The sequence below is a fragment of the Maudiozyma barnettii genome, assembly GCF_903064755.1.
Source record: "Maudiozyma barnettii strain CLIB 1767 genome assembly, contig: KABA2_04, whole genome shotgun sequence".
Classification (NCBI taxonomy): Eukaryota; Fungi; Ascomycota; class Saccharomycetes; order Saccharomycetales; family Saccharomycetaceae; genus Maudiozyma; species Maudiozyma barnettii.
This window is the reverse complement of record NW_024545241.1, coordinates 639,714-651,286: the sequence shown is the minus strand read 5'-3', so window position 1 is coordinate 651,286 and position 11,573 is coordinate 639,714. Positions and strand designations below refer to the sequence as shown.

At 33.2% G+C, this 11,573-nt stretch overlaps 3 protein-coding genes across 3 annotated transcripts; all 3 read right to left on the bottom strand.

Moving 5' to 3' along the window:
* Positions 1-319: 319 nt before the first annotated feature.
* UTP15 (snoRNA-binding rRNA-processing protein UTP15) lies at positions 320-1,864 on the bottom strand (the record flags this gene model as incomplete). Its single annotated transcript, XM_041550343.1, has 1 exon — positions 320-1,864. One exon carries the CDS (start codon positions 1,862-1,864, stop codon positions 320-322), a length of 1,545 nt encoding a protein of 514 aa, XP_041406277.1.
* Positions 1,865-2,402: 538 nt separating this feature from the next.
* SCH9 (serine/threonine protein kinase SCH9) lies at positions 2,403-4,928 on the bottom strand (the record flags this gene model as incomplete). Its single annotated transcript, XM_041550342.1, has 1 exon — positions 2,403-4,928. One exon carries the CDS (start codon positions 4,926-4,928, stop codon positions 2,403-2,405), a length of 2,526 nt encoding a protein of 841 aa, XP_041406276.1.
* Positions 4,929-7,903: 2,975 nt separating this feature from the next.
* MNL1 (alpha-1,2-mannosidase MNL1) lies at positions 7,904-10,465 on the bottom strand (the record flags this gene model as incomplete). Its single annotated transcript, XM_041550341.1, has 1 exon — positions 7,904-10,465. The coding sequence occupies one exon, from the start codon at positions 10,463-10,465 to the stop codon at positions 7,904-7,906; it is 2,562 nt and encodes an 853-aa protein (XP_041406275.1).
* Positions 10,466-11,573: the final 1,108 nt, after the last annotated feature.

Sequence of the window (11,573 nt, the reverse complement as noted above, 5' to 3'; positions counted from 1 at the left end):
GGATATCCGGAAACTGCTGTGACTCAGACTGTTGCGCAGGACAATCACACTTTAAATACTTTATTACAGAATGCAGAAAAAGAAAAGAAGGTTATTAGAGAATGGCGTCTTCTGAAGATCCGACGCTCTCCTGCCTTCCTATTAACTGAGGATCTTCATGTACACATTTAAAACATCTCATAGAACATATTCATGTTTAAAGGAACGCACTCTCCGTTACGTATATGCTTCTAATTTTATTATGTTATATGATTTTTGGATGTTGCATCTATATATGTATGTATGTATGTACGCTTATGTTCCTCTACCAAATGATTACTCAACTACTTAATAATTGCAGCATACCTTCAATCTTTTGGGCTTCCTTTGCCTTAAATACTTCCTCTCTTACCTTATTTCTCAAATCTACTATCATGCCTCTTAATACGGGACTACTTTCTAAGGTATTGCCATATAGTTCTAGTACAACAGCGATCCAATCAGCTACAACAATAGCCGATCTTACATCCTCTATACCTTTCAAACACCAATTTAGCAATGGTTCCAAAGAGGATTCATCTCTATTGTACAATGCGACACGAATCTTACCACGTTTACGTAGTTCTTGTAGCACAGTTAGTGTTAGTTCTTTAGCCATACCTGGAACAAATGCACTATCTAATGCTTCGCTCCATTTGAATTGATTTATATATCTTTCAAATGCACGAAGACGACGTTGTTGTCTAACTCTATCATTATGGATAATATGTTCTTGATCACCTTCATATTCCGAACCACGCATCATTCTTTGGAAGTTATTACTCTTTGTTTGTTTCCCTGTGATAGTCTCTAAGGTGTCGATACGGATAGCGCTTTTCTTTTCTTTCTTCTTTGTCCTGATAGCAAGAAGCCCAGATGACATACCTGCAACTAAATGTCTATTACCGGTTGCATCACTTGGAGATACAGCACAACTTAGAACAGCACTTGAGAACTTCCAGCCAAATTTTACCTTGAAATTGTCAACCGGATCAAAAACCTTGATATGGCCATCTAATGAAGAGGCAATAAATGCAGATTGCATTGGTGAGTCAAAGTTCTCTACATAGTCCAAACATGTAACAGTCTTGTTAAAGTTACCTCTTTCGTATAATTTTTTATTGCTAGTTAAATCCCAAATCTTGAAGTTTGAACCACCACATGACGCTAACTGGGTTGGAGAAATAGAAATTATATCTTCAATTGGCTGATCATGATTCAACGAATATATTGGTGTGTTTCCTTCTTTACGTGTATCATATAATCTAACTAAACCGTCATATGAACCCGTGGCAATCAAATGTGGTGCAGATGGGACAAAACATACACTACGGATATAATCAGAAGCGCCTGTTAATTCTAAAGTGGGTTCATATGCATGGGAAATGTCCCAAACTCTGGTAACTCTGTCATCACTTGCTGTGACTAAAGATTTGCTGTCTTGTGGATGGAATTTTGTAACATGTGTTGGATGTGTAGATGCATTGATAGATAGTAAAATAGATCTTGGATTATAAGAATCGTAGACGGAGACTAAACCAGTTGCATCACCAGCGACTAATAACTTACCGTCTTGTCTGTAACTTGCTGAATATACAACGTCCTTAAATCTAGAGAAGGTCTTTACTACTTGTCTTGTTCTCGATGAAAATATTTGGACCCTAGTAGAAGATGTTACTGCAAAATCAAAGGGACTCTTTGGATTAAACGCAATATGTGTAACACTATTATGCTCTTTGACTAATTGTGCCGATGAATATTGTCTCCAATAACGTTGTTCTGGAGTGGTTTGTTGTGGCAGTAGAGGTGCCCTTGAGGTAACAATTCTTTGTCTGTTCGATGACATCCTGTTAATAATAATATTAATTGGTCAATACCTTTGTGTACAACCTATCTAATGGTTTTCCTTTGCTTGTTGCTAACTACTTATAAATTAATGTAAATATATATTCAAGTTGTCTGTATTTAATGCGTACTTTGCGATGACATTGCATCTTAATTGTAACGATGAGATGAGCTCGTTATTGCATAATAAACTGAAAAAAATTTTCGTCTCGTCCTGCGCGATTTTGAAATTTCCTTGTCAAGCGAAATTCTTAAGAGCTTCACATAAAAGATGGCACCCTGATACACTAAAGAGGGAACATATTAAAGAACCTTCTTAAACGCTTCTAACTAGTTAAGATATGAACAGCTACACCATTTTATAATAAAATTAGAATTCTGTAAAAAAGGACCGAAAATATATATTAAATAAAAAATTAATTAATTTGTAAACCTGAGAAATAAAAAAAATGAAAATTATGTAGAGGATATAATGCTGGAACGTAACAATTGGAAAACATGTATTAAGTGTTACTGAGATAAAGAGAAAAAAAGAAGAGCTAAATTTCAAAAGTTCCGCTAACAAATTCGTCATCCATATGTTGATCTCCATCGTAGTCCATATGCATATCAATACCCATGTTCATGTGATCGTTCATACGACCTCTATTGCCATTATCTAAGTGGTTGTAGCCATCGTTAGAATCAACGTTGGCATAACTATCATCATCGATAACGTCCTCATCTGGAGGTAGATTTGGATTACCAGGAATAAATGAGCCAGGTTCCATATAGTATGAGTTTTGTAATAGTTTTCTGTTTACACTATTATTACTAAAGTAATGTTCTTCCATGGCAGATTCATCAACAAATGTGAAGCCTGCGAATTTTGCTTGCATACCTGGGGAAAGTGGAGTTGCAGCTATAGATTGATTCTTATTCATGTAAGATGTAGATGCCTGTGTAAATTCTGGATCAAAATTAGAGGTGTCGGTCTCGGAATTTAAATGTGGTTTAAATGGTGGTGCTATCTTCTTTTGTTTTAATGCTTCCCAATCAATATCGTTGAAGAACGCATGAGCTCTTAACTCTCTCCCATCATCCACAGCACCGAGTCTATGTCTTGGATTTCTATTCAATAAACCTTTGACAAAGGATCTACCTTCTTGAGATAGCACGTCTCTTGGGAACTTAACTTTACCGAAAGCTATCTTTTGATACATCTTTTGGTTGTCTTCAGCAAAGAATGGAGACCAGCCACAACACATTTCAAAAATCAAGACACCTAAGGACCAGAAATCCACCATTTTAGTGTAACCTGTTTCATCTAATAACAATTCTGGGGCCAAATATTCAGTGGTACCACAGAAGGTGTTTGTACGGTCTTTCAGGTCAGCCTTAGAAAGACCAAAATCACACAATGCAATATTTCCATTAGCATCTAAAAGGATATTTTCTGGCTTTAAATCTCTATAAACAATGTCATTGTCGTGCAAATATTCTAAAGCCAAGATTAATTCAGCAATATAAAATTTTGCACGATCTTCAGAAAATCTACCTTCTTTTTGTAAATGCCAAAATAATTCACCACCACTCATATAATCTGTGACTAAATACAAATCGGCAGGTGTTTGAAATGAAAATTTCAACCCTATTATAAATGGAGATGCATTAGTAGCTGTTGTGACCAAGATATTTCTTTCGCCAATAGTGTGAGCAATTTCATTCTTTTTTACGATAACCTTCTTGGATAGAATCTTCATTGCGTATATTCTCTTTGTATCTTTCTTTTTAACTTGATAGACTTGACCAAATGTACCTTTGCCCAGTAATCTTAATACTTCGAAATCGTGTGGGCCATAATGTCTCTTTTTCGTTGATTTGTATTGCCATCTAATTAATATTTCACCAGAGATTGTTTCATCGAGGACTCTATTTTGTAACATGTACCATTTTTCATGTGGTTCAAATTGTGAGTCATGAATATTAGGACGTAATCTTATTTGTCCTAAAAACATATCATCGTGGGCTGCATCATAAACAGAGATATCTAATTCAGAATGAGCCCCTAACACATCAAAGGTAGTCTTATGATGCCATATTGGGTTTGATGCATCCTCGTTAAGAGACTTATTTGAGTGTACAGAATGAATTTCATTATCAGTACCACTATTATTCGAATTTCTATCAGATGAATTACCTCTGCTACTACTACTGCTTGTGCCACTTTTATTAGTATTGGTATTATTATTATTGTTACAATTTGTATCGTTGTTGTATGATTGTCTTGTGTTGTTGTAGTTCTCTTTAAGAACTGGTAGTGCAGATGATGACCAATTCGATTTCCCGTTTTTAATGTTATTGGAATTCATATGATGATGATGATGATGATGCAGATTATTATCAGTATCATTTTTATGTACAGCTACTGATTCGGGACCCTCAGAAATAAATTCTGAACTTTCAAAAGTGCATACCACATAAGGTTCTGCGCCGTCTTTCCTTGTTGATAAGTTCCTTGCTTCAATGATAGTGACTTCAAGTTTACCTCTTGGAATACTATCTGAATCAGGATATGATGTTTCCTTTGGTGATATTATAGCTGCTAAATTATTTTTAATATTATTTTGTTGTTGCAATTGTAAGTGTAAGTTAGAATTATTTCCTTGTAATTTCTTTTGGTGATTTGACATTTGTGCTAATGAATCTCTGGCATTATAACCTGATGGTTTGTTACTGTTATGATTATTATTATTATTATTATATGGTATATTGTTGTTGTTAGTAGTATTATTATTCATAGTTACATCCATGTCTATATCATCATTAATTGCATCCAAATTCATCATCTGTTGTTGATCCATCATACTATTATTATTAATGGTGGTGGTGGAATTAGTATTTGTATTAGAAGCATCTTGAGATAATCCCGTTGTGCCCATAGCATATGAGTTCTGACTCACTGCTGTAGTAGGAGTAGCAGTCTGGCTCCCGAATTTAGGAAAGAACCCCTGTGACGTATTTATCGATATTTTAGTCTGTTGAGACTGTGATTGTTGTTGTTGTTGTTTGCCAAAGAAGTTCATTATTGTGTGTGTGTGTGTCTGTCTGTGTATCAAAGAACCCTTTTATTAATGTAATGTGAACTGGATATTAGCAGCAGCAGAATAATGCAATAAACTCAGTTATTCCTTAATAAATTTATAATGAAGGGGAGGTGATGATCAAAATAAAAACCAGAAGAACGTAAGATAGATAGATATATATATGTCGGTGTGTAGAAATATATATATATTATGACAGTCTTAGTAATAGTTCTTTAGTGAATGGGAGCCAGGGAAAAGGTAAAAACAAAAATAAAAGAAAGAAAGGGAGTGTATCTGATTGTGGAAAGAAATAAAGATTAGATAATATTAATAAAAGTGGTACTTTTATTAATATATATGATGTGTTTTTTTGTTTGTAGTATCGGTGTAGTAGGATTGTTTCTTTTTCTTTTAAGTATGAGAAGAAAGAAAAGGGAAAAAGGGAAGAGAGAGCAGTGAAGTGAAGTGAAAAACGGAATGAAATGGGATGGAAAGAGCTGCCAAAGAGGGAGAGAAAGGTAAGAAGAAAAGCAAGTGTGAATATAAGGACGAAGAAAACAATGCAGTAATGATAGCCGATATATGATAGTTATTTTATTTAACTTTATATTGATTGAACTGATTAATAGATGTTAAAGAGTGACAGAGGTGACCAAATAGTTTTAACACTTGAATAATATTACTATTAATATTATTATTAAATATATCAAAGGGTAGCCAATCTAAAATGACTGAGGATATTACGATCTTGAAGCGTTTTGCCTAACAGTAGAAATAGATATAGGTGGATGTGTAATGAAAATAAGCCGTATGAAATCGATATCTCGTTTTCTCGTCATAAGTTTTATAAATAAGAATGAGTTAATAATTATATATAAATAAGAAATAAGAACTGGAGTTTGGGTGTCTGTGTTTTTTTTATTAAATTTACTAAATTTTTATTGGTACTCTAAGAAGAAGACAATAGCAGTGAGTGTGTTGTCATTTATATTTTAATGGTTCCTGATTTGTTTAATATTGAAAGAGAGATAGACACACATACAAAGAATTATATATAATATTACATTAATAATAAGAGTATATATTTTTCTATATCATTCGAGTGATTGAATATGCTCAGTTTTCTTACGTTTGCTATTACTTAAACGGCTTGTCTCTCGTTCATTTCTCACTTTTTCATATTTCAAAATAGTTATAAGAGATATACGTAAGATGTATATATATAATATATATATACATATATATTATATCTCATTTCTCTCTCCCCTTTATTTCTTATTCCAGACAAACGAGTAAAGGTAGCAATTATTAGTATTGTGATTTTAAATATTATTGATGTGAAACCATTATTCATTCATAATAATCATTTCATCTTGTCGTTTTTGATATAATTTAAAGTAGAATTAAGTAGAAAGAGATAATAAACGTATCAATATGACATTCTTTTATTATCTTTTGCAAGGTGAAGCATTTAATTTAATAGTACGGCATATACGTATGTCTCTTTATTCTAATAATTATTAGTTTGTAGTTGATTGTTTTCCTTGTTGAAGAAGACTTCTATGAAGCAAGTCAGTTCGTAGGGGGTATGTAATATGTACTGTACAGTGGTGTATATATGTGTATGTCTATATGTGTATGTCTGTCTGTCTGTCCGTCTGTTGTAATCTTTTCTTTTTCTTGGATGCCCTTAAATAGAAATAAACTAGTTTTTTATTTTATTTTTCTTAACATCTTGGATATACAGATGGTGCTCTGCATAAGTTTACCAGAGTTGAGTGTACTGTATTGTAATACAAATTTGGTATTATGGGATCCGGTAATTCTTTCCTCGAGGAAAGCAATAAATGGGCAAGAGAAGAAAAAGCAAAGTGCGAAGCGGAACATCACAAACTACGATCGCCAGATTAAGACGAGCAAACAAGCACCAACACACAGACATAGAGGCGTGGTTGTAAGAAAAACAGAAAAAGCATCGCCCATCTCATCCAATGAATGTAACACGCCATAGGTTTGTTTGTTTGTTTGTTTGTTTTGGCCTAGTTTGGAAAGTTGCACTCAGTGAGAAGTTGTTTGGCTGTTTTGACGGGGCATCGCAAAGACATGCAGCCGTCACTCCTTGGAATTGAAATGCTCACAAGAGAAAATAACATTAAATGGATTAAACCTGCGAGAGAAACGCCGTAGTAAGCACACAAATTATTATAATAATACGATACGATACAACAAAAAAGAAAATTAAAAAACGGAAGATGGCGGGATTGGGAACAGCCCTTCCAAATTAGGAAATATTTTATCGTGTCAATCTTTCTTATTACTACATTGTGCCACTTAAAACACTGCATGATGTCATAAATGGTCGTTTGTTCGCCTGTTGTGTTTTTTTTTCTTATCTATTTGCATATATAAACTATGTATATTTACACTGCGGTGTACTGATGTCTCCCCTAATTTGACGAATTGAACCGAACAAAAAGAAAGAAAATATGAGCTCATCGGTCCGGATTTTTAGTCGATTGATCGGTTTATTAAAATAGTGCTACCGTAGTTTCTGTGGATTTTGGGACAACAGTTGATTTTTTTTTTATTTCTTTTCAAAATAATAAAGCAGGATGGGCATCTCGCATACAGTTTTGGATCAAGAATGGTGAGTGGCGAAAACAGAACAATAAAAAAGATAAACAAATTTTTTTTTGATGTTACACCGTTAAGGAGTTAATAGTTAATATTCCGCAAGGTATAACAACAAAATATCAGGATTTTTGGCTGGTCAAATAACAGCTATATGGGGATTATTATTTTTGTTGACTTTTTAGAAAGAAAAGCTGGACTTTAGATATATTTATTTTGTTGTTTTGTTTTGTTGTAAATGTTATTACAATATGGTCAAATAATTCCCCTACCCGAATGAATTAGCTAGCTTGTGTCTGTTTCAGGGTCTATACACTATTGTTGTGATATCTTATTTTTTTTCATCATTTTACATAAATATTTATGACAGGTATACATTGTAACATCATCTGATTTTCATAATTTAATCCTAATGAACTGTTCTCATCTCTTGGTTCAACAAACAATTCGTCATGAGGTAATTCTAAACGATACCCTTTAGGAATATCTACCCCATCTATCTTGACCGCACGATACAATGATGAAGGCGTGTATAATTCTGCTGTAGTATCACATCCAGTATTATACACATCCTTGCGTTGAACCTCTTGAAACGCAGATGTATCGACAATGTCGCCATACGAGTCGATTAGCCGCGGAGCAATCTTCTCTAATCGTATCTTCCGTCTACCTTGGAATGTACTGCATCGGATAGTGGAATTGCCATCAAATTTGATTGGTGGAAGGTATGTGCCATTCATTGACATGAATATTAGGTCCATAGCAATAGTTGTGGCTTGACGTCGACTTTGACTATATTTAGGATCGGCCCATACGTTATAAAACTTGGGTTCCAATGCCATTGGCAAGTAATAATTCTCCATTAATATCTTAGGTTGAATCAATGTATCCTCATATCGGTGCGATATTTCGAATAATTGATCATAATGACTTAATATATTCGAATAAGTTAACCATGTGTTTGGTTCGTCACTTTTAAAAATTGCATATTTCGTGCATTGAGGAGATGGTGAAGATAATATATTCGATACTACAATCTTATCTTGATCATCATCATTTATAATTCTGGAACCTTTTTCTTCTTCTTTAGAAGATGATGATGATGATTCTGTACTAACTGATAGTAATCTTTTCGCGAATTGGAAAAACCCTTTCTCAGCATCACTACCTTCATTATTCATCCTTTCAAGATATTGAATTTCTTCTGTCTCACACATTTGTAAATGGTTTATCCAGGTCGTATCATTGAAGTAACTTTCCATCTTATATCTTCTTTTGATATCAGGTCTTAACCATAATGGATGACCCTCCGTACTAAATATAACATTATCTCTCGTACTATGTATTTCATTGTCCTCGTCAAATAACAAATATAAATACTTCAACGTTTCACTTAACACAAACGATTCCATTCGATCTTGCTTCTCTCCGCTATATAAGTTTTGAATCCCAGAAAACCCACAGGGACCCATGAATCGTTCTTCGAGATCCTTAATTATTCGTACCCCAATATTAAGATAGAATGGATCCTTGGTAGCTCGATATAGGAAATATGTGGATTCGATGAACTCAGGACGTAATGGATACCATTCTAATGGTATATTCCGTTTACGTAACGTCTCCTGGGATTCTTTCCCTTGTTCCATCTTTTGATATTTTGGTAGTTGATCATATGGTGAAGACGTTTTCGAGGCCGATATTATGTTACTGATATCAAAGGACCATCTTTCAGGGATTCCACCAAATGTATCCCATAGATTCATGAATAATAAATGTTTTGGTATAGCATCTTCTAAGTCCCCACTTAACGTTTGTAAACCTGGGAAGAATCCACTTAGTGCATCGATCCAATAAGTCATTAGTTGACCACTATGTGTATCGACATTATAATACAGCCAATCTCCTCTACAATTGACTTTCAATGCATTGTATGCGGTATCCCATATTTCATATAATGAGTCATCATCAAATAAAATTGAGCCCTTTAATGCATATTCAAAAAATGAATCAATCGATGCACCAACACCGGTCATCGTAGAATACAGTCTTCTATCCTGTGGATTGAATGACATTGGGATCAAATCAAGTGGACTTCTCATGTCCCAAATCTTATCAAATGCATATCTAGTAATCCTTTCATATTTCATATCATTGGTTAAATATGATAACATTGTGAATTCAAACATTGGAGATGCCATCCCAGCTGCATTGTTTTCATTTAAGAACTCAACGGTTAATTCTTTAAATCGTGTCAAAAGATTAATACGAGATACTGGAAGACCAGTCTTCGTCATATATGCGGGTAATAACCTATCGGCAATATCCTTCGCTAATAATAATAATGATTCACCGTCATACTCATCTCCTAAATATACACGTTTTCTTGGATCAGTAATATATAAATGAGTGGACATTAAACTTCCAATGATACGAATACTCGTTTCGAACACTTGTACAGTAGAATCAATTGCAAAATCATCAAAAGTATCTAATACTAAGTTCACTAGTTCTTTCATTCGTTGACGATCCCCTAAGACTGCTATTGTTGTCAACGAATCTAATAATGTTATTGTAAAGTTCCCCAATACATCATTTGTTACAAGATCATTCAGATTCCCAAAATTTCTCGTCTTTGGTACGCATGAAAGAGGTCTGATTTCATCGTATGGATAACCCTTTGAAAGATAATTGTCTAATGCAAATGTGAAAAACTGTTCAACTTTATCTCTATAATGTTTTAATTCAGGTTTGGTAAAAGTGAATTCCAGGTAATTATCTTGCTCATCACTTGAAGAAAAACTTTTTTGTTTGGCAGTGTCTAAACCATATGTATTTTGGAAGAATGTTGTTAATATAATAAAGATTATGAAAAAGTTCTTAACTATTTGACATATTCGACTACTCATACTTTTCCCTGCTAGCCCTAGTTATAGATGGTGCTTACCAAAAATCTATTTCTTTAATGCTTTATAGATTCCGTAACCGTTTTTTACATGTTGTCAATAAGTAACCTGATTTACATTATTATCGTGCTTGTTTTTATTTTTCACTTTATTACGTAAATTGCATTTAACGATGCGACTTGCTTAATTTTTTCCTTTGAGATTTAACGATTCGGGCTTTCAATGTCACTTTTGGCGATAGTTAAGAGAACAATTTGTTAAAGAAATACATGCTTAATATAAAGTAAATCAGCAACGTAATGTACAGGTAGCCATACTTTACACTTTAAGAGGAAAGTGGCAATCTTTTAATGTAACTAATATTTGGGTTTGGAAAACACAATCACTTGCTCGAAACTATTACAGTCTTGTTCTACTTTAAATGTAATATTAAATAATGACTCTCAAATCTAATATTATATTAGTTATAAAACTAGCAAATAAATATATCTATAGAGGGAGTATTTTAATACCAATAAAAAATTTATAGAAATATACAAGCATATAGCAGTATATTTTAATGTCTCTAGCAATGGACTTTTGTTGTGTGTCTCACAAATTTGAGATAATATCAAAAGTTAATTATATATATATATTTATGACTTTATTTTTACATCCTTACATTTTCTTGGTTTTCAACATCAAGACACCCACTAATTTGTTTTTCCACTTTTCAAAAATATTTTTCAGTTTTTGAATAATACCGAAATACAAGATATTATTGGCACTCTGCGCGATAATACAGAAAATCAAAGATCAATATGAAACGCAATTTTTATTTTATTTTCAGCCAACACAATCATGCATAGACGCTAATTACAGTTGATTATGGAGTAACATATGGTAAGCAAGCAATTGGAGCAGTCTGCAAAATTTCCATCACACTAAATTACGTTTACACTAGTGTTTAGTCTCTGCTTTCACTAACAAATTCACAATAAACTCTTTCATTCACCAATAGTAATATAGAGGTTTTACTTTTAAAACAACTACTACTTAAGAATTTGATTAAAAATTAATTAAGTTATAATTTACTTTGTATCAACTAAAAGAAGACCAGTAATAATAATAT